At 41.2% G+C, this 24,273-nt stretch overlaps 1 protein-coding gene across 22 annotated transcripts in view; it reads left to right on the top strand.

The window, feature by feature from the left end:
* Positions 1–24,273, top strand: part of nav3 (neuron navigator 3) — a 383,327-nt gene that overhangs the window by 327,320 nt on the left and 31,734 nt on the right. For 19 of the 22 annotated variants that reach the window (XM_069520097.1, XM_069520098.1, XM_069520095.1 and 16 more), the window contains 5 exons: positions 1,868–2,275; positions 3,929–4,048; positions 20,533–20,656; positions 22,048–22,357; positions 22,771–23,497. In XM_069520097.1, coding sequence (XP_069376198.1) covers positions 1,868–2,275; positions 3,929–4,048; positions 20,533–20,656; positions 22,048–22,357; positions 22,771–23,497 — 1,689 coding nt within the window. The remainder of the gene's footprint in view (positions 1–1,867; positions 2,276–3,928; positions 4,049–20,532; positions 20,657–22,047; positions 22,358–22,770; positions 23,498–24,273) is intronic. The other 3 variants (XM_069520096.1, XM_069520099.1, XM_069520089.1) reach the window with 2 other exon arrangements.

Below are 24,273 nucleotides of genomic sequence, written 5' to 3'. Positions count from 1 at the left end.
TGAGGTCTTCTGTCCTTTTTCACATGCACACACACCCACACACACACCCACTCTCACACCTCTCTCACTTTAAAGTGTGAGACCTGGCTTTCAGATGTCATGTGTTTTTGTCACCTCATGGTGGAAGGCCAGTGTAGACAGGCATCCACGGAGGCGTCTCATCCCACATATCCAGCTGCTGTCCTCTGTTACAACTGCATCATCTGCTACACTCACTTTACACCTGTAAGGTTTCATGTATTTTTTAAAACAGAATCATTCAAAATTAAAACAGCAGTTTTGCTGTACTACCTTATCACTTGCAGGTGAGTACTGACACACAGTGTGTATTACATACAAATTAATATGCTGATAATACTACAGTTTAGTCTCCCATACAAACATCATATCCTTATATTGGGAAAAGTGTTAGAATCTGTACCACCAGGCACATCTGAACCCATAATCCTATTTACACTTCCGCTATATTGACAGTCCTGTTTCCATGGTGATATATAATATACGTAATGCAACACACCATTATTTTGTTTACACAGGGATATATATGTGACTAGGCTGCAAATCCAAAGCTTATACTTTGGGAAAAAATCCAGGGTCTAGTTTATATCAGGTCTGTTCTTTCTCATCATGTGAATGTAGTGCACTCTTTTTCCCAGCAGAGAGAGCTCCAGTTAGGTACCACGGCTGCCGTGATGTATTAAGTTGCAGAGGCTTGTTGTGTGAGTGGTCTGCAGCACTTAAGAATTGATCCTATCGTTTGGATGTCGCTTCATTCTTGCAAAAAAAAAAAAAAACCTGGCAAGGATTTTTTGTCATGTGTTTCAAAAGCTGCAGTTGACATTTTCAGATTTTTCTCCAGAGAAAATGAGTGGATTTGGCTGTTTGCAGGGCTAATGAAGAATAGTCAGGATAGTGAGTCAGTCCTCTTTGTCTCCCTCCCCCAGGTTTCATTCCTTGTCTTAGCTGCTGTCTTTGCCAACATTGTACTCGTTCTCAGAGTGCACCTTTTTTTCTCCCACTATCACGCGTCTTATCTCTCCCCATATGCATTTTGTCATTGTATGACACAGGTCTATAAATATTCAAAGCTTTCATTTTATTGAAGTCTCTTGAGTAGAAAAATATCAATATAAAAAATAATGTATGTAGTCAATCCTGGCACTGATGTGATATAATCTAATAGCTATTGCCGTTGTGTGGCCATTATTTTATAGTTTTTGTCATATTCTGCAAAACTGGAAAGAAAAATCACTTGCCTACTTGTTTTTAAAACGCTGAGCAGGACAGTAACTCATTTATTTTCTGATATACAGGAGGAAAATGCACCCCATTTCCTGTGACATTTCAAAAGTTTGTGTAAAATGCACTTGTTAGTTGTATGAAAACAACATCCCCTCTTCTCCTCTCTGTTTGTGATGTACCATGATGGTTGACATATGTTCCCATGGGGTCTTTTCACTTTCTACTCCCCTTTCATCCTAACACGCTAAAAGGAAGAGCGTTGTAGGAAGGTCACTCACACACACACACACACACACACACAGCCACAAAGTGTTGTTAGAAGATAGAGCATGCGATTTGAAGGGAGTGGCAGCTCTCCTCTGAAAATATGACTGAGCTTTTCACCTCAATGATTTGCCCTTCACACAGGAGTGCACTTGATATGATGGCATCAGTGATGGCTTCAGACTTGTGCTTCTGGTCTATTGGAGCCTCTTTGCAAAAGGGCTCTTCACGGAGCCTTTAAGAGTGGTTAGCAATTGTCAGAAAACCCCATGCTGATTATAATGATAGAATAATTAGAACAAATAAAAAGATTGTATATATAATTCCATTATTCTGTCTTTCTATCACTCTCTCTCCACAGTACACTAGAAACAACCTTCGACACCACGGTAACCACTGAGGTCAATGGGCGAAGTCTCCCAGCCCTCACTGCACGCTCCTCCCCCATGGCCTGGCGACTGGGGCAAACCCAGACCCCTCGTCTCCAGGCAGGCGATGCCCCCTCAATGCCCAGCAGTTATGCTGCGCCCAGGGCGAGCTCAACAGGGGCAGGCACCACCACAGGGCGCTACAGTGGGCACTCTGACCCCACCAGGTTTGTGTACAGTGCCCCCCTGAGACGAGCAGCAGCAGCAGGGGCGAGGGGGGCGGAGCAGGGGGAGAAGGGAGAAGGAGGGCTGGAGAGAGGGAAGCAGATGGAGGTGGCAGGGTACATGAGTGATGGGGACATCCTAGGGAAGAACGGCCGGATGGATGAGCTCACCAGCGGGTAGGATGAGCATGTTAGCCTCCACTGACACACTGACTAATTCCAAGTTTCTGCTTTAATGGTGCAATTAATGAAGCTCATTGATAGACTTAACATATTTGTAAATTACAGGTATAGTCACATACAAAACTAAACTTAATTCATAGATGAGAATTCAGCATTCCTTAGTTGATCATATTTGAAAATATAGACAGCTTTACAGTGTTAACTGATGTAGACAAACCTTTTGTATAATAAAATAATTAATATCAAGTATAAAACATACTACATTTACTATTGACCTATCAATCAATCAGCATTTTGGGAAATAAACTTACTTGCTTTTTTGCTGGGAGTTAGATTTAAAGATAAGAGAGTTTTGTTATTTATCTTCTCATGTAACTCAAAAAAAGCTAAAAAAACATTGTCAAAAATGGTTAACAATTTCTTACTATTGCATCCATTTGAATGGTAGCAGGTTCCAAAGTAGTGTTTTGATGATGGTGGTGGGGCATACTTTAACCATGAACCTTGAACCATTTATCACCTGACCTCACTTGAGCTCTGGTGTGAAGCAGCATTGTGACTTGTACATAAAACATTGTGGCTGTAAAAGTGTTTCTTTGCCTTTTTATGCTTGAAATATGTAGATTGTATTTTACAACCTGCTCATGCAGATGAAATTTCTCAATCTCTCATGCATGAATGGGTATTAACTCAACAACTTTGCTTCGATGTCTAAAACAGAAGACGTCAGCTTTAATATAGAATAGATAGACCTTCTTATACCTCTTAAAATGCCACTTAAAACACCATTTGTCTCCTGAAGCATCATGAATATAAGGGATACATTTCTGTCCACGGTTAGCTGTGTATTCACACAGTTTTCAAGGTCTCACCAGTTTTTTTTAATCTGTGCATCAATACAAATAGCCTGCTGACATCAACCAAGGCACCAAGGCTTGTCATGCCTGGAAAAGAAAGGTTCAAGTAATAGATTACATGAATGAGGGAAGATAAATCAGTGTCTTCCACAAAACATCGTGACAACACAAGTGTGGGCTTCTGACCTTCATTCTCTCAATAGCAATAAACACCCTGAGCAAGTGGTGGGTGTGCTGAAAAAGCAGTTCATCTTCCACACACAGACACACAAACACACTTGGCATCCATGCACTCAAGATTTCACATAAGGACTAATGGGGGCAGGGGATGATGCAAGTGGCAGTTAGGCGAGGAGTGATGGAGTGAAGCATCTATAGGGTTAAAGATGTCTCAGAAGAGAAAATGTAGCAACATATCATGAGGGAAAGGTGATTAACTGAATTAGTAGCTTAATTAGCTCAACACTAATGATCCCCATGTCCTATCAGCCGTGTCTGATAGCTGTCTGGCAGTCGCATCTAATCCTACCACTTGCTCACTGCCATGTACACATCCAAAGATACACAAATTCACTTAATCATGCACCATTTTATTATATACATGTATATCTAAATAGCTTTCATTAGTCAGATTATCCATTGATCAAACAAGCCTCTATCATATCTCTTGTTTAGCTCAATTAATTTGTTGCTTTTCATTATTAAAAAAATGAAAAAAATGAATAAGTAAACTTTTAGAGTCAAACTTAGCTCAGACATCTACCTCCTCTAATTGGTTCTCCTCTCACAGATACCTCACAGACGGCGGCCTCCATCTGTATGCAAGGAACACAGGCCGAGGCTCAGACGTGGCTTCTTCGCGAGAAATATCCCAGAGAGGAAGCAAAGAGATGCAGGGAGACATAGACAGGTAAGGATGGAGTCTGTCAATCATACAGCGCTGCTTGTTCTGCTGACGTGTGTTTGATGCGTGTTTGGACCGCACCCATGTCTGTTTAAGTTTTCCAAGGACATGTTGAATGGAAGAGAGCACATTGTTGAATATTCAAATTTGCATATCCTGTCTGCATTTTGCATTTCAATTTTCACTTTTGGCGTTTAGCTGATGTTCCTGTCTAGAGAAGCCTGCAATGGTTTCAAGAGTACAAGCCTCAGTAACTTTGCCGGTTGCCAATCACTTTTAGCTACAGCCAGGTGTGCGTTTGCAAGGGTAAATCCACCCGACTGGGCTTTGAGTCGTGAGAAAAGCAATAATAGCAGAAAGGTTGAAAACATCCCATGCAGAAAATGCGGGCGCATCCTCTAAGAGCCAATTGCATTGATTTGATGTTAAGCCCGTTGAAGCATTCATCTTTGTGACAGCTACCTTAGCTAAACTTAGCATGCAAACGGGAAGAAGTAATTAGTACTAAATGGTACATGTGTTTTTAAAATGAACTAGATGAATGCTGTGACGTTTTTTTTTAGTTTACAGCGCTAATTTGCACCTGCACATAAAGGATTGTATGAATCTATATCCCAAGTGTTTTTTCAAAATTAATCAATTAATTAAGTGTGGAGAAGTTCATACCTGAGTGCCTAACTTTATTGATACTAGTTCAGTGCCCACTCTAAACCTGCCTGTTTGGAATGGACTGTTTGCTTGGTCTGACATAATGCTGGTTGCATCTTTCCTTCTGAAACTGTAAAGGTGACCTGCAGTTATTAAGCTGTAGCAAGTAAAGACAGGCTGCAGGACTCAGTCCGCAGAACCCTGAAACTGCCCCACCTTTGCTGCACAAAGAGCTGTTCACCTGTAGTAAATAAACCCCATTAAATTCAACACCGCACCTTGGGCCATACACAATGCACATACCTAGTGTGAAGTCAATACGATTGTTTTGGAGATATTCATTCCACAGACAGACAGGGATTTCAGGAATTAGTAGGTAGATAATGTTGGAGAAGAAATTGATAAATAAAAAATATATACTTGTTTATACAGGCTTCCTACAGGTTAGATAAGAAAGAGGGTGAAAAAAAAAAAAAAAGGTGAAAGCTTTTGGGCAGCGACAGATGATATGGTGCAAACACATTATATGTCTTGTTTGCTCATCATCACATATGTAACTTTATCGAGTAACAGAAGCAAAGCCTCAAGTAGAAAGTCCTAAATAAGTAAATGTCCTACAGAGGTGGCAGTCAGGACACCTCACTACTGCAGGGACATCTAAGACGTGATATTGATTTGATGCTGTCAAGCTAAGATTGTGATGGCAGGCCTTCAGAAAGGCCGCTGGGAACCAACTGATGCAGTGACATTTCCCAGTGTCGCAACTTCAACTCCTGCCAAGTTTTTAATGAGTTGCAGTGTTAAGAGGAGTGGGAGGCCTGAAATGCAATCAGATATGGCTCTCAACAATTACTTAGCTTTTGTTATATTGCTTTGAATAAATACACTCTAAGCCAAGATGACAGCATACATCAGAATTTCAATAACTCTAAAAAATGAAGCTTGGTTTCCTCAGTAATTTTGGTTAGACATTCAGATTGCCATGTGATTGCCTCAGTCAGTTTCAAGAAAAGCTAAATGTGATAAATGTGCATGTGGTTACGCAAGGCACATTTAGATGGAGTGAAGTGCGACTTGCAGATGTGCTTGCTTGTATCTGTGTCTTTGCTACTCACTAGTTTCACAGTGCAGACAATCCTGCTGCTTCTGGGTTACGTGCTCTCACAAGCACGTTTGTCACAACAGTCAGTCAAGCCAGTCCGATCATATCTGTGTTCGTTCGAGCGTTAAAACACACCGGACCTGACCAGAGGTTGAGAATAGGCGATTAACCTGCCTTCCTTTGTCTCAAACTGATCTGCCTGTCAGACGTTGACACTCAGTTCACCGGGTTCATATTTATTCTTATCCAATCTCTCCCTTTGCCTGTCTCTTCCATTTGCCAAGTCTCAGCTTCACCATGCTTGTGTTGTATCTCAGCATTTTAATATTTTTGCCCAAAGTGTCTCTCACCTTGACTTGACATAAATCAAAAATAAAACAGTTTCCTCAGCTAAAGTCGGTGTTAGTGCTCTGGGCCGTAGGGAGTATGAGGAAATATTGATGCCTGCTTCCCCTTAAGATGCCTGCAGGCAACACATTCCCTGTCGGATCAGAATTTGAACTGTAACTTCCTCCTTTCCTTCTTCTCTTTCCACTTACAAAACTATATGAATGTTTCACACACATACACACATGAACAAATACACATTACGCCTCTCCTGCCTCCCTCTGACTTGTGTGATTGTCAGAAGCTGAGCTGTCACTTTCCACTGACATACGACAAAGCTCAGGGGGCAAATTCATTTCCGAAGCGATTACTCCCTGGGCTTCACACCTCAGCCTGGCTTTAGCTCGCTCTGTGAGACAGGATCTGCCCTCCATGATCCGTTCCTTCTTTATCCAGGAGCATTCTTTTCCTTTCCACACATCCCCCACAGATAAGGCCCAAGTTCAAACAATCAATTCACTGACTTTGAAGAATTTTTCAGAAATGATAAGTAAAACATTTATTCTGAGCCCGCAAGTGAGTTAAATCTAAATTGTTGAATTTCTCTTTCACTGATGGCCCCAAGTTTCCTCATATTAGGTTGGTCAATACATTTTTAAATGCATCTGAACCTGGCAGGTGGGGTTGAGGTCTGAATGTTTGGCTTCTTTATTAATGATTGGAAAATAAAGGCAATACTGCAGAAGTATCTGATTATTTAAACCTTACAACCCAGCCTGTCCACTCCACTCTGCATCTAGTCTACACATCTTCTGCTGCAGACATTAATTGATACATCTCTTCCGACTACACCTTGGTGAAGAAGATGATGTCTAAATACCAATTCAAAAAAATGTTGCACTTATGTGGCACTTACAAGTAGCACTTTGTAGTTTAGCTTTTTTTAAGCAAATTGTACTAACCTCATTCTTGTTGTTCTGGGTTTGTTCCCTCGTGGTTGATGCAGTTATTGTAAGTCACTTTGGATAAAAGCTAAATGAAATGTAATGTAATTATGGCTCATCTTAGGCTTCAAATAAGTATGCCATTATTTGTTTGTGAAAGTGTGAAACTTGCATTAATCTAAGCCTCTGATCAGACCTGAGAGATGCGATCACAAGTGGTAAGTGCTAAGAACAGGTCTGAAAGCATCCAAATGTGTCCTGAATACGCCCTGAGATCTGATCACTGAAACCAAAGTCAGAGTTGGTCCGATCGCTCACAGGATACACATAGACAGATTCAAGACATTATTGAATGCCAGGTGTGCACATGCATACTTCGAGCTGACCACTTGTGATCACATCTCTTCGGTAGGTTGTTTAACAGAGCTATAGATAGATGTAGACCAACCTAAAACATATAATGAAAAAGGCCCCTGGAGAAACAGGTTTGCTGTAGAGAAGGTCTTTGTTGTCTTCTTGAGCTTGTATGTTAAAAAATCGAAGACACTGAAGAATCTCTTCCTCTGTATTTTCTCCATTCAAACACAAGTTTTATTTAAGGTTTTGTATAAACATAATTTATTGTACAGAAATGTATTCCACGCAGCAGCTGTGTATAAATAGAAACATCTGTTCTGTGTGCATATACAAAAGCCTCTTCATAGGTGTTATGGTCTAAAAAGTTTGCTATTCAGTTTCCTGTTTTGTCTCTGGCATGTGGACGTACAGTGAGAAAGTTTTTATGGGTGGAACCTGGATTTGAAGTCCAGTTTGGGACAAATTATTTGGAAAGAAATGCTGAACGTCAAAATGTCCTTTCTTCTCTTCCTTTCTTTTGCATCTCCTCTCATGTATGAACATTGATTGAGGAAGGTACACACATGCAGCCACACACACCCCCAATCACGCACGTTCACACACTTGCACAAGTGCACTTCCCTCACTCCCCAGTTCTGCTGGCAAACTGGCAGAAGCAGAGAGAGATCCTGGGAGGCAGAAAGCAGGAGTCGGTCTGCGTACATAAACTGAGCTCCCATGGGGCTCATTATTCTCTGCACTTTTGTCCGTCCGTAATGACTCCCCTGGCTGCCACTCATGACAGCTTTATCCCCAACCAACAGAACCCCCAAGGAAATGCGTCTCAGTGACTCATCAGATATAAACTCATGTCCAGCAGGTGACTGAGACCATCTGGGGCTCAAACAGTGTGGGGTTATGTTTGCTGCAGTAAACCTTACATGACATATGTGCTTGATGTCATTATAGGTGGTGTTATATATTGCTCATCTGCATTTTCTGAACAACTCAGCTTTGTGGGTGTCCCTGATCCCTGGGAAACTACTCCGCTGTACAGGAAGTTATGTTGCTGCAGGTAGTTTGGAAGGAGGAGGATGAACCTGAGAAGTCTAGGTTTTGATGATGCTTTTTTACCAACAGTATTAAGCAAAAGTAAGCGTGAAAGAAACAGAACAGAAAGTTTAGTGTCAAATATGCAGTTTCTTTTGGAGGTGTTTTTTAAATTTCTGCTTTGAATAGAATTTCCTGAAACTGACCATCTGCCCCAAAGCAGAACTAAGGCTCAGATCCCTCTTTTAATCAGCCGCTTCAAAAACAATGGTGAATTCAGCCTTGGCTAAAAGCACCTTTCTAAAAATACCCTCCTGTGTGTCATGCAACATAGATGAGTGCATACTCAAGGCTTTACTGTCAAGAAGAGACACCAGAGGAGAATGTTTTGACACAGGCTCCCGTTCTCAGCAGACACATGAATAAGTAACGGGGTCCTTCTCTTTTTGCATGCTGGAGTCTGCCCCACCCCCCCTCACCCTTCTCTTTCAGGGCTGGACTGTGGCAGCTGGCTCTGCATTTTTTTGGTTATGTGAAGCGTTAGGGGATTGGAGACAAGTTTGTGTTTGACTGTGTGTTGTGTTGTGTTGACCGTGCTTGACAAACAGTTTGCTTCTTCAACTACTAAGACTGTGTGTGCACTCGTTCGCATGCATTGTGTGTGTGTACAGATTCCTGCATATGTGTGTGTGTTACTGAGCAGCAGGATCCCGGCTGTCACTCTGAAGAGCACTGACAGTCGTGGGGAAGCTGCATGGTTCGTCAGCGCTGCCGTAAGCAGCGGGGAGATTTGCAGGAGACTGTTTTTAACCATCAGCGACAAAGTCAGCCGTTATATAAGTTTCTCTGTAGCTCATCTCTGCTAGGGGCGCCACTTAGGAAGAAAAAATCCTATCTCACACTGCACCTGCAACTGCAGCGATTCATATTTCCGTTTTCTAGCTTTCTGAAGTTTTCTGGCGCCTGTCAGTCTTTTTCTGTTTCGAGGCATTTGTCTATTTTCAGTTTTTCCACCATGAGAAAGAGCACACAAACTAAACTTAGCTGACTATGCAGATGTGTGCCCTCCATTTTGCTCAAAGACACACATATTTCCTCTCAAGTACTGTATGGGCAGATTGTGGCCCTTACCAAAATATGCAAATTTGCATCCATTTATTCAGAGGAGCTCAAAGGAAGACTTCCTCTTTCTGGAAGTTTGGAATTTTGTCCCTTACTTTTTCATTAACTCAAATGTGTTTCCCACTCTGGATGCTGCTCCTTCTATTTATAAATGATCTGAATATTTTTCATACTTTCCTGCAGGGGAAGCCTGGTATCCTCATTAATTACTGTACTCACTGAATTAATAAGTGGAGTCGAGTAGTTACAGAATGAGCAGTAGTGGAATTAAAAGACATTGTGCCCTACTTCCTTTTTCTGAAAGTGAGGTTTGGGTCCAATGAATCAGGTTGTACTATCCCCTCAGTCTTCAAGGTGCTATTTCATCTTTATACAAGTATAAGCTTCACAGTTTTTGTATTTTTCACAGCCTTAGTTTTTTATTTTTACTTATTCTGTGTTATTGTGCATAGTAAAAAACTTTAATGCACTATTTTAATCAAAACTTGAACTACTCTACATAACATATAAGGATGTCAAGGTTTTTTTTGTTTTATCAGCTTCTTTACATTTTGCTCAGTGGCTTGGGAATCACCCTTCTGTTAGTATATTGTACTGTGGTTTCTTTTCCTTCACTGGGCCTGGTTTAAGCCGCTCTCAGCAAGATGATCTTTGGTCCATATGCTGACCAGCAGTGAACCACAGCTCTGCCTGTCAGGGGCAGGTTATTAGGTGAAGATCATGGTCATCTGTGTCTTTGTAGATTACTGAGACATTAATTTCAAAATATGAACACAAAGCCTTCAAATAACGACAGCATAACTTAGAAGTAGAAGTATATAGCCACCACTTTATTATATTTTTCAACAGACCATCAGAAATTAACTTCTGTAAGTAATGAGAAATTTATAGGAGCCTGATGAACCACTTTGTGAATTTTAAATTAGGAATCTGTAGCAGCCATTGTTGAATAATAATTGATTGTATTGAAATATAGAAGGGTTTCTGCTTATTTAAAAATTATTCACAGATTTCATCTGTGAATAAACCTTGTGTTTGGATTTTCCCAGAAAGCAAAGTCCACCTGAGTGTTACTGATAAAACTGCTACACCAATAATGTAAAATTTTTAACAGAAGTAACAAAAGTGTGTTTGTATGTGTGATTTTCTGTCATAACATAATTACATGATATGCAACAGAAGACTGACATTAGATATAGTGGGGAAAATAATAAACCGCACTAATCATTTTAACGCTCCTCCATTGAGGACATGTTACGCACATGTCTTTCTATCACATCTCTGGTTCAGGGACCAGGAACCTTTATGGCTTATCATTCCCTTATTCATCTCCATATTTGTCACTGTCACAGTGTATGTACATAAATCTTTACACCTTCTTTTCGTGCAAATTGTTCCATAGTCACATGTCTCAGCTCTGACTCTATGTGATTTATGGGAAACAGTGATGCCATGATGATGACTCACCTTAAGGTGACACAAAGGTGACATAAGAGGATAGTAAGATGTATATAATCCTCCCTAGTCCATAATGTATGTGCTAAACAGGTCATACATGAAGATTTTATGTTACCCAGCATTAATTCACATGTTTTGCCCAGGCCATATAGTTGTCAGGGATGTGGGATTTCAGTGACTCATTGATAGCTTGCCCTGAGACCTAAGATATCACCACCTTGTGTTATTTATCAGGAGCATAAGGTTTATAGTTGGCTCCCGCTGAAAAAATTTAATCTACATGTAATGGACTCAAAATGTCTATAAATACAAAATAAGTGGTGCTAAGTGTTGGTGTGTCGGTCAATCTTTTCCCACAGCACTGCATTAGAGTTACTGTGAATAGGAAAGTGGTCTATCGATCTTAACAGAGAAGTGATGTAGTGCTTTATTAAAAAGAGAGCAATTCTCTCCATTACAAGCAATGATTCCAATATATCTTGAGTCTTAACGCTCTGGTAATTTAAAACTTTTAATCGGATAAGTTTGTCTATTTAAAAGGCCGAGTGCTTGCAGAGGGGGAAGGCAGCAGTTATTTGACTGTTGATGCAGAGCCTGTGCCCCTGAGAGTTTACTTGTACTGGGAATTCATTTAATAGATTGAATTGTCTGCATGTCTGCACTCGAAGCTGTTTCTTTGTCATGCAGTTGGCAACAAGTTGTGATGAAATGAAAGGCCAACCTTGAAAATCAAAGCAACATAATTAGATGTTGTTGGCATTTAGAAATGTATTGTATGACTGAATTGTGTGACAGCATTCTTGGGCAGTCTTTCTGTATTTTAGAGTCAGTGCATTTTGTTGTCATGCTGTTCTTAAATTGGAAAAAAAATAGTTTGCCTTATTTCTGGACTTGGCAAGGATGTAAAGATGCTACAGTGTGTGTTACACTCCACCAGTGTGACAATAATGTTGATGGAGTAAGTCAGAACTGCTTATTCAGGATGGATTTAAGATAAAAGAACTAAAGACCCTCTGCTATAGCTGCATCAATTCATTAGGTTGATAATTTCTAAAGATATGACTCCATTCATCATCTGACAGCACTAATGAGTTAGTGAGAATAAGAATTGACAAAGCTCCTATCATTGCCATCATTTATTTAACTGGCTCTGATTCCATTGCAGATTAAAAATGGAGTATAAAATATTAATCTTATAAATGAATATGAAGTTGTACAGTACCTATTGGTGTTTGTATTCCTCTTTTGTGATCAGTAAAAGCCCTCCAGTAACTCAAACAAGATGTCGAGGGAGTTCATATTCAGTAAATACATTTGTAAGATGATTTATTTTGCAGTTGTTGTACAAAAAATGCACTAAGAGGCACTGTAAATTATTTAATACCCCAGATAAAAACCCTCATCCCATATTGTAGTATATTAAGTTGTCAGGATTCAAGCATCAGGATTGACACACAGTCAAGGATAGATATAGAATTAATTGTGACAACCCTGTCAAGTCTCTCTCCCACAGAGACTCAGCCGGTTGTCCGTTGCTCATCATTGATTCTGGACACACACCAAGATCACTGGTGGTCGGGTTCTAACCTCAGCTGAGGAGCTTGGCGGGGTTGCAACTGTGCCGCCCCTGTCTATCAAGTTGTAACGCTATAATCTTAGATAGATGAAGGCCTCTCTTTGCCAGAAGAGTTGAGGATGGAAGGTTTGGCGGTGAACAGTTTGCCAAGTCGTCTGCCACAGACAGAAGAGGCAGACGGCCGGGTGATCCTCTGATGCCCCACCCACTCACCCGCAACCCTCACCAGTGTGGGTGACCGTCTGGTTCATGTTGCCCCTCCCATGCTAACCCATTTGTGTCTTGTATGCAGTGTATTTGAATACAGATATTTTCTAAACCATGTGGCCATCAATTAAATAACTATTATTATTTATTTATTTTCATTATTGATAAATCTAGTCACAATCGATCACAATTTGTCTGAATCCAACATTCTTTCAGAATCCAAAACTCACTTTCCCTCGCTTTGATACTGATAAATTCAAAAACAACTGCTCATTAGATCAACTTAAACATGGGTTAAGTTCCCTTAGAAGTGTGTTGTTAACAGCTAACCTTCCTAATGTTTTTATGTTTTGGGGAAAATACATTAATCCTGACCCACCCTGGTAAATTTTATTTGTTTGTGTTGAGGTAGAAAACATGTGAAATTGTTTTAGTTTGTTTATCTCCCTCCAGGCCACAGGAGGAGGAGGTTGGTGGTTGAGGCGTCTGTGGGTAGGGAGCACTTATGTGGGCTGTTTGTTTGCACATTTGCCAGCAGTGTGCCATAGACTTGAACAAACCCCTGTCGGGATGTATTAGCCTGCTGGAAACCCCTTGCCTTTGAACAGCTAAAGATTTTGTTGTCATCTTTGGCTGCATTGCAGTAGGAAGCCTGGACATCTTTTCCAGCCTGGCCGGGCAGCGCTGACATTCTGCTGTCTGTCACAGCTTGGCAGTAGAAGCATTTCCAGCCCTTCCTTCCAAGGTCACGCTCCTTTTTTAAAAAAATGAGTTAAGCCGATCTGAATTGAATTCCAGTCAGTGACGTGAGAGCTTCTTTTTTTTCAAAATGCAAATGATTTTTCTCGTCCTGTGACACCTTGAGAAAAATAAACCAAGACCTTATTATTTGGACAACTACCCACATTGCCTCTGTTTATCACTCTGCTTCACAGCACAATAATGATTTATCCTGTGTCTAGTTCTTTTTAGTTCTTCACTGAGAAAAAAATGTTACAGCTCTAAGTTTTGTGTGGCTAACATGAGCAGTAGAACAAAAAACCAAAGACAAGGATAAAGCACAATGGCTCACACAGTATATGGTGTCTTTGATGAGATATCTGTATTCCAGTCTCTAGGTTGGTAGTAACTGTCCTCCGACAATAGACTTCAGCAAATGAAGATGAATACAATGCTGAGCAGCTCTATATGACTTTGAAATAGAATGGCAGGGATGAAGAAGTTTGAGTTAGTCCTCCTAGATAAATAAAGATGAATGAACTAGCTCATTGTGCTTTTCTTCTGGCTGTACTTCCCACCATTAGGCTCTTTCAGTGGTTGAGATAAGAGCGTCATGAATAATGTTCCAACATGAGGCCACATGGACAGACTTTTCTGAGCCACCTCACGTATTATGCATGAGATCACTTCCAGTCAGAGGCATTCTGCAAAGATCAAGGACTGTCGGCTCTCATCCAGCAAAGCACTCCCTTCTTGATTTGGCTTGATTCTGCTTTGTCATCTTACTTTAATTAACCCTCGATAACCCGTCGCTGAAGACATGTCCAGTTGCCTCTCTCAGGGCTGACAGCCTGGTGAGGAGGGGCAAGCAGATGAAGAGCAGGGAGGGGGAGCTGGCAGCAGCAGTAAGGGGTGAAAGTGGAAGAGTGAGGTAGTCCTTGATTCCTTTCTCTTTCGTTCCCATTTCCTCTCTGGACTACTCCTACTCGTCTCGCAGCTTCTAGCTTCTCTGCCAGGTGAGCTTTAGCCTCTTGTGGAAGTAGGCGCGGCAGGGAAACAAACCAAAGCAAATAATTTCCGTGACAAGACGACAGGCAGCATCCATCCCATAGAGGTGAGTTGACAGCAAAGCTGGAAACTGGTCTACTCACACGATGTGGCTTTGTGTAATGTTGAGTCACACTCAATTTGCTTTCAGAGCTGGTCTCTTTGTGAGTCAAAGAGAAAGTGAGCCTATCAGCAACTTTGGCAGATCCAAAAATGGCAGGAGAGGGGGAATAAAGTCATTTGCATGGATGTCTTGTTTTGTAATTGGAGGAGCTCAGTGGCATTAACTGGGATTATGGTATTCTACAGGAAAATGGGGATGAGTGCTTTCCATGTCCATCACAGAGCTCTGTGCTTAATGTGTGTGTATGTATGTATGTGAGGGAGAGGAAATAAAGAAACCCTCCTCAAGTGACAGTTATTGTCATGGTGGTTGAGAAGAACGTCTTTGTTGGGGCTTTGTTGGGTTTTTTCCTGAGAACTTGAAGTCGCTGTGTGGACAGTTAGTCATTCATTTTTTTACTTGAAGGAAGCATCTATAGAAAACAAAAATGGCAGTTCAATACACAATATCTCACAGTTAATGGTTAATATTCCTGTCCCAAATGAAGCTCACTTGTTCATATTCACAGTCCACACATTCAGCCTCAGCATCACACTGTCAATCTAGCAGCTGCAGAAGCCTCTCTTCACTCAAGCTTTGAGAACAAGATTAAAAATATCAACTAAACTGGACAAACAGAAATTCACTCAAGTTGTTTTTTCCTTTATTTGCCATCAGATGAGAACCATAGACTTTCCCATAGACTGTATATAAAGAGATCTCTCCTGAATGTCCATGTATCTCTAGAGTCATCCACAGGATTTTAATGATATTTATAATTATAAAAAATGTATAATACTTTTTTCATGAATTTATCATTAAAATGTGCCACAGTTAGAGTTAAGGGTTTCTTAATCATAATTGACACAAACAATTCATAAATTCAAACTGGTCTCAGTTCTTTTTGTCTTTAAATGACATTACAAATACATTTTGTCCCTCAGTGTTGTTATGTAAGAGGTCCACTTCCACTGAAGTATTTGCATCTGGAGGACATCCCTGAATCACTAACTTCAACACAGTCAAATATTTGTCCATCCCCTCATCTCCTTTATCTCTTTGACACAGTGTAATCACCACTCTTAGTTTTCCTTCATTCTGCTAATAGCATTTTGTCCTCTGGGCCGTAGAAGGAACAAGACACAGTGTATTGAATATTGAATGAGATAATGTTTGCATGGTTGAGTGTCGCCTCAGCAGTGCATTCACAGCATGGGAGCAGCTAGGTGCTGCAAGACAACAGGCCAAGAGCAAGCATTTGCGATGGAATTCACCATAAATGAAACAGCTGGAAGGGTAGACGTCCTTTTACTCATTTGTTTCACTATTTTCTGTGTTGAAGTCACATCTTCCAAGTAGAGCTTGTGCAGCTCTACTTGAGTCTTTCTTACAGACTTTGTATGCTGAGATTATCCCAACAGGTCCAGGGAATTTGAAAACAGGTCAAAGCTTTTTATGTCACTACTCATTATACAATTTTATACAACCCCACCATTCACTGAATGCACTATGTCTAAGGAAGCAGAGTTTGTTTTGTCCAATGAATAGAAACATGGAAAATAAGGGAAATACAGTGTGTTTTCAGGTGAATTTTTGGGAGGGAGACTTTGTGTTGCTTTGCCTTCATCATCTGCCGATTTCTCTTCTTGGTTTATGAAGCATGGGACATAATCTAATATCATCCACCGCTGTCTCCTTTCAAGCATTCTGCTCTGTACATTGTTGCTCATTGTTTATTTAAGAAGTTATGACACAAAAGTCCGACTCACCCGCCCCCACTGTGGGGTTATTGAGTTTGCCTGTTCCTTTTTTGATGGTGCAACCCCCAACCCGCCGCACGCCGTTGGAGATGTGGTGACGTGCATGTGAAAACGTGCAGATCTGAGGGGAGGAGCTTGGTTAGCCACAGCTCTCTCAGAGCAATCAGAGCCGATCTTACCCCAGGGAGTCGGCCTGATGAAACATTTTAACCTATCGCAGAACGGCAAGCTTCCCAGAGGAGCGCCGCATATTATTTCTGTTTTCTTTTCATTTTATTTCAAGAAAATCCATGCGCATAGATGCCCCACAGGAGCAGGTGGGCAACTGCATGTTTGCCCTGTCCTGTCTGCAGGGTTTATAGAGGTGTTGATCAATATCGATGACTAACCTACTACCTCATTCTGTCCTAAGGTATCCGTCATGCACAAGGGGGTTAGGAGCATGGTTAAAGTGTGCGCAGGCAGGCAGCTCACCAGCCAACCAATCATTTCTTAGGTCGGGATGAAATTATTGTTTATCACAGTCCTGCAAGGGCCACAGACACCAGCTGTGTTTTTTTTCTTTTTTCAGACAACTTAATTTCTTGTTAGTTACAAGGATGTAAAGAGGATTTCAACAAATAAGATAAGAGTTTCAGAAACAACTTACAAACCATATATTTAAAAAGTGATCATGGTAAACTACATGCTTTGTTTTAGCACGTTAGCAAATGTTTCTTAATGTCAAACATTGTAGATCTCTCTCTGTGTTGATTGAGGTAGGGGGACTGTTTAAACAATACAAATAAGTCCAGCACAACAATCAACAACACAACATCTCTTGTGCTTTTCTCTAATAGCCCTGACAGCCTGCAAAAAACTGTGAATGTTCACATGATTTAATATAATCTGAGAGGGTAATCTGCTCATTGTTTGTATTTTCATTCAGCAGTTTAGTTTCTTCCGTTTGTTGTCTTACATTAGAAAAACTCAGTTTGCTAATTAACATGCATTTGCTTTAATAATTACATTTAAAGTATTGAATGCAAAAGCCAAAGGGCATCTTTGCTTTGTGCGTATTAGACATTCACTGTGACTCATTATGTTAATTAAGCGAGAATTACCCAAGAAATTGTTTTAATCATAATAACCGCCGTTGAGCTTAATTCTCCATAAAGAAGACTTTCAGGATTGCATTAGAAAGACCACCCTAGGAGCGCAGAGCGATATGATGCTGCCAGGGGAAGCTGCACAAGATTATTCTCATGTTTAGATAAGAATTGTAAGTCAATGAGCTTGCTCACAGCCATCTGTCTCCGCTTTGGGTGTTATGATGATAGACTGCATGACAATCCTTTCACTGCTGTTTCATCATTTCTCATTTTTGTATTTCCCAAGTAAATCTGCAGCACTTGCTGTCGTCTAGACCAATTTGTTTCTTAAATCTTAAAATATGGGAGAAATGACCATTCTCTAACTTTAAAAGAAGCTTGATTGATATTTGCAGTCTGCCATTTGGCATTAGGAGGAATTAGTTATCTTAATTGACAACATACAAATTATCTTTGAAGCATGTTTGTCTCTGATAATAATGATTTTCTTCATTAAATAGCTATATTTATACACAGCGACAGAGTTTTATGTGTCTGCTGACAAAACCTGTTATGCACTGCAGCCAAGTCACTTTGGACTGTTTCATTTTGTTTGGAGCAGCAAATTTGCTTCCGTCCGCCCCAGCTGTCTGTCATGCTCTGAAGGGTGGTCTCCGAGGAACGGACAGAGTGCACTGCAACTCCCCTGTCTCTTCTGAGGGAAGAAAAACGGAGCAAAGCGCCAACATTACATGTGATTGTCCCAGTAGCTAATAGTACCAAAACTTAAAGGCCCCACCCAGCACATTTAACCTTGACGCTCCATCAAATTGGAGCAACTCAGACGAAGTCGGCTGCTGTCAGATGAAGCTGCACTCACCTGAAAAACAAAGCCACGGTATCAGACAGGCTTAAAGGATGAGAGGGAACAATTAAAGGGAAACTACCCAGGCATGTTTCAAAGCCATCGATTTACACAGGCTGTATTTGCAAAAGCCTGTTTTGTGCAGAAACACACTCCTTCAAAGACTTGTGTTTGATATCAGAGCTGCTCTCACTCTGCTCAGTAGCAGCCTCTTTTTTCTTAAAGAACTACGTTAAAGCTGAAGATACACAGCTTAGAAGCTCAGACTGACGGTGAGGATGCTATTTATTTATTTGAAAGACACAATCCTCAGTGCATTAAACATCCATCTCTGAGACGCGTCTCCAATAATGGCTTTGACTAGCAGGGAAATGAAATCTGAAATTGACAGATTAAGGTTTTATAAAATAAAAAAAAATGGTTGCAAGGCTCTGAAACACAAAGAACCATGATGACCTGTTCTTTATTCCCTATTTTCTTTTTTGTGGTATGTTGTCTTCTAATTAAAACCTTTTTCAGCCTTTTCATGCACTTTGACTAATTCTACATATTCTGATCATATAATATACATCTAGTCTAAAGTGAACCATAAAACTAAGCCTGCAGTTTTTTGCTTTATATAGTTTACATTGAGTTATAGTGAGACACAGACCTGGTCAGATTTTGGCTGTGCAAATAAATGCTGTTCATTCATGAGAGCAAATCAATTCTGCACTGCACCAGTGGACAACTGGGTAGCAAAGTGTCTGCTCTGTAACCACATTCATTAAAAACTCTTTACAGGTGTCAGGTGAATACAGACCATCTACTCATTTATGCGTATTGACTTTACCAAGACTCCGGCTCTTCATATTTTTACCAAGCAACCTATAACTAAATAAAGCTAATGAATGGCATGGACATTGTAAGAATAGCAGCCCATTATTGGTTTTCTGATCAAACATTTATTAAATCCATAACACCATCATCTTCCCCAGACAGCTGCTGTATATACACGTCCGCACATCTCCAGCTCACCCACATTTCCCTCGCTTCCTCCTTTGTGAGCCTTCTCAAAATGAGTCATTATTCTCTCATTTTCCGTCTGCCTTCGGGTTTCATCCTCTTCCCCCATGAATTATAGATGACATGCCTGAAATGACTTGTTGAAAAATTGTAATTAGCTTCTGGAAGTTGTTTCTGTTTTTTTATTTTTTATTATTGTTTGAAACAGTCATGTCAAACGGAGACTGTGTTGGGATCAGTCGGTGACAATCATTTTAATTCTGTTGGTGAAGTGAATTGTTTCCTGTTTGCATAAAACTCTTTGTTATCTGCCACTGTGACGCAGATTACAGTGTGTGCTTGTGTGAGAAGTCATTTTGTGGGTAGTGGCTGTCATATGTGCTAGTGTGTGCCTGGGTCCATTCATTTTTTCTCTTCCAGCTTTTGATAACTTTTAACACTTATTCAGATTTGTCATGCAAACTAAGCGTGGAGTCTGTTGCACTGGCACACACACACACAATGTAACAGACAATAAAATCAAAGAGCTAATATATTATTATTGAAGGTGATTTATCATTTCTGATATCCAAAACTGTGTTTCCAAATCAGAGAAACATGTTGCAGGAGTTTCTGTGCTGTACTTTAGTTGTAATTAAATGGTGTGTGTGGAAATGATCAGTGTCCATATGCTCGTCATTCAGGGGGCTCTCAGCGTCTGTCAGCTCTCAGCAGCTAATAAATGACGGCACTAATGTAGATCCTTTCATTTCTCCAGACACTCAGAATTAATGAGAAGCTTAACAATTAATGAGCCAATACCATATTTCCCTCTCAAAAAATGTTAAATACCCACAAGTCAATCGGGCCCAAAAAGGAAGCACAACTGTGTGAAGAGACAAATTGGGAATTCAGAAATTACATACAAATGAGCTAGCCGATAGATGGTAATTAGATGTTGAGAAAATGATACATCATTGATATTTTCAAGAAAGTTGTAGTCAAAAGATGAAGATGGCACATGACGCACAGACACCATCAATAATTCTGTTATTACTTCTTCGACTACATCTTCTGCATCTACTTCCAAAACTACAAGGTTCCTTATCAATAAAACTAACATGGACCTTACCGACCTCTGTTTCTCTCCTCTGCTTCTCTCTTGCTACAGTTGGGACGACAGCAGCTCAGTGAGCAGCGGCCTGAGTGACACGTTGGACAACATCAGTACAGACGATCTGAACACACCCGCCTACTCTGTTGTCAGCTCATCACGCAAAAGCAAAGGAGCGCAGGTAATGATGAAAGAACAAGAATGGAGTGCACTCTCTCAACACCAGGATTTTAAAAACATGGGTTTCTAGATGTCAGTTAGTTGGTTCACCACTTTGATCCAGACTGAAACTTTTCTATAACTATAGGATATATTGCCATCAGAAATTGATACTGACATGAACTGTAGAGGATCTACTGACTTTTTGCCATCAATACTTCAGTATTAGGTTTAATATTGGTGGCACAATGATCAAATGAGCAACTTTGCGGCCCCTGAAAATCTCCTCTTTGCTGACATCCAGTGGTTTAGCTTCTCATCATGATGAACAGGTGTACTCCAAGACACTGTGACATCACTGTTGGGTGTGGTGACAGGTCCAAGAGACACACATCAGCAGTAGCCTACTGTTTATGGTCTGGATTGAAGCTTGCAATCTAGGAGAGCAGTAAAACACAGTTTTTCCGCCTTGTGTTCATTTAAAGTTCAGCCTACTTGTAATGAAACAGTCAAATGTCATCTGTTGCATAACAAAGGTCTGTTTTACAAACTGGGTTTATGCGCTAGTACTAAGTCATTGAAGTCCCATGCCAACAAATTAAAAATAAAAGAGAAAATGGAAAAAAAGTGGTTCAAATTGCCAGTGAAAGATGGAAAAGATCTAACTAGATTTCTTCTTCGAATAAATCACAATGTTATAATAGCATGAAACCAAGACCAGTTTGTATGTGAGCAACAAAATCACAGCTGAGGGAATAATCTACAGACTGAGGGCCACTGCACAGCTCCTCATAGGCTTTTGCTATATTCTGCCAAGTTTCTTTGGCCCCCTTGTGAAATACACAGCAGACTGGGATCTTAAGAGACTCTGGTGTTGCTAGGGAGACTGGCCATCTGTTAAGGTAGGCTAGTTGTCCTTGTTGTGAGTGGGTGTTTGTATGCATCCCAAAAGAGGAGATCTGGACACGGGTGATTTCAAAGATAGCTACATCACACAAGGAGACAAGCACTGCTGCTCTGTTTGTGGAGGGACTTATATATTTCATTAGGGTGACTGTATTTGTTTAAACAACTCTTCTTAAAGATCATACCATAAGCAGATTCAATACTATTATCTACATGTAGCCAGTACTTTGTCATTGCTGAACATGTTAATTTATGTCTCTTTTCCTTCCAGAAAGGCTTCAAGTTAATCCAATATATTTTCAGTGTCTCAAATTAATAAACTGGTTTCAACTTTGTATTTAATTGCTTATATTCTTTATTTACTGTCAACATTGATCTTACATAACATGGTGCTGCAATTGCGAGCACCACATTCAAGATTTCAGGAAAGTTTCATTATTTTCTGAACCATCCATCAATCTCTTCATATGTTTTCTTTGACACCCGCAACCACCACCACCACTCCAGTCCCAGAAAGGAAGCAAATCCAAGCATGCAGAGCAGGAGGTGAGCAGCAGCTGGGCCGGAGCCGAGGACCTCAAGAAGGTAGAGGAGGAGTTGGACCCAAGCATGGACCCCAGCAGCGGCTCCTCCCGATGGAAGCCTTCCTCTTCTTCCTCTTCCTCCCAAGCCCAGGGACAATATGAGGACGCCAGTCAGAAGGCCACCGCACTGGCCCAGATGTCCCAGACAGGCTCGTGGAGGAGGGGAATGACAGCCCAGGTGGGCATCACACCACCCAGGACCAAAGGTACTACTGCTGCCCTTAAAACACCAGGTAGGAAAGTCACACTATTTTTGAAACATTGCAGACTTCAGAATATGGCATGATAATTATCAAATAATGTAGGATGTAGGAGTGTCGCTGTATTAGGATGCAATAATTTTCCAGTATTTTGGAATGGTGAGTTATAATTTCAAAAGTATTTGAAGATTCTTTTCATTGACAGGTGTCTAAAGACCCTGCACTGACTCCTAATTTTGATTTGAGATAATGAAGCAGGTTTAGCAGCTTTGTTGTAGATAAATATTAGTTTTCAAAGCAGCTGAGCTGTGACAAAGTCAACCTCTGGCTTGTGGCCAGAATTTACAGTAATTTGGCTTCTCCTGCTGTGTGGCAGTGCAGGCCAAAAATCTGCTGAGGGTGTTGTTTTTGTATTTGTGCTAATAAGTGTTTGTGCAAATTAACAGGCAAAACTGATGATGCTAAGGCCTCAGAAAAAGGCAAAGCACCTTCTAAGAGTTCAGCTGGCATCCAGCGCTCACCCTCTGATGCCGGGAAGAGCAGTGGGGATGAAGGCAAGAAACCCCCCTCTGGCATTGTACGCCCACCCACCACAGGCTCATTTGGATACAAGAAGATCCCAGGTCCCAGTGGTGCCCTAATCACCTCCAGCGGGGCAACACTCACAAGCGGCTCAGCCACTCTGGGCAAGACGCCCAAATCCTCAGCTGCCCTAGGCAAAGGCACAGGCATCGGCGGTGTTCGGAAGACCAGCCTGGATGGCTCACAGCCCCAGGATGATGGCATCTTGCTGAGCTGCGGAGGCTCCAAAGTGACCCTCCAGTACCGCTCCCTACCCAGACCGGCCAAATCCTCCAGTGGGGTGGCAGCAGGGCGCAGCGGGCATCGCTCCAGCTCCAGCAGCATCGACTCAAATGTCAGTGGCAAATCCGCTGGTGGGGCAATGACACAAACAAGTGCCAAACGCAGGGATGGAAAAGTGGCCTCAGACCGCTCCAGTCCCATCACAATAAACCAGACAGACAAGGAGAAAGTGGCTGTGTCAGACCAGGACCCAGCAACAGGATTATCCACATCCCCCAAGTCCAGCCCTACCTCCACTTCAACGGGCCAGTCAGGCCTCAGGCAGCCGGGCTCCAAGTACCCTGATATTGCATCTCCTACCTTCCGCAGGTTAGACACACAAAACAAGACACTGCTTTCATACTGTCTGTGTCTTTCACCATGTGTGTTTCTACGTGAATCAAACACTACATTCACCACATTCTTTTTCATTCCCTTGATTATTTGCAATTTGCGATTTTTTTTCGTCCACAGCGAGCATGCCTTTAGGTTCTTCTCTTAGTTTAGAAATATTCTGAGGTAATCCACACATCTATTTCAGAATTGCAAGTCAAGGAGTTTTTTCATTCATGATGATGAACTGATGTTTGTTGTGCTCAGTGATGTTTTCCTGATGCAGACTCCTGTAAAAGATCATATATCAGTGCGTTCGTGAAAACAAAATGATAGTTTATGTAGTTGCACAGCCAAGGGATGCCATCATAGATTGTTCCCTGGTGCAGCTGACAAGCCACTGCAGATGAAACATAACCTTACCTCGAAGATGAAGGTCTGATGGCTTTTCATTTAGTGCATACAAATCCAGCTCAGCAGTCTTGATCAGAACCGACAGGAGACAGGAGTTTCTCAGCACACCAATCCCTGACTCATTAGATGCATGCATTCGGCAGGCGTGTCCAAACACTCATCCCATCCGATTTGTCAAGCCGACACGTTTCATCTGCATGCATGTAAATTTTTTTCCTTCAAGAGCGCGTCATCTATATATTTGGTGAGATTGTGATGACAGACTGGGACAGGCTCTAGCAGGGTTGCAGGCTGTCTGCAGGAGCATATGCAGGAGGCAAACAGGGTTGAGTGGCCTAACAGATTAGGTTATTTAAAGT

Source organism: Paralichthys olivaceus, chromosome 23, assembly GCF_024713975.1.
Source record: "Paralichthys olivaceus isolate ysfri-2021 chromosome 23, ASM2471397v2, whole genome shotgun sequence".
In the NCBI taxonomy this organism is placed as follows: Eukaryota; Metazoa; Chordata; class Actinopteri; order Pleuronectiformes; family Paralichthyidae; genus Paralichthys; species Paralichthys olivaceus.
This window is presented reverse-complemented; position numbering and strand designations above follow the sequence as displayed.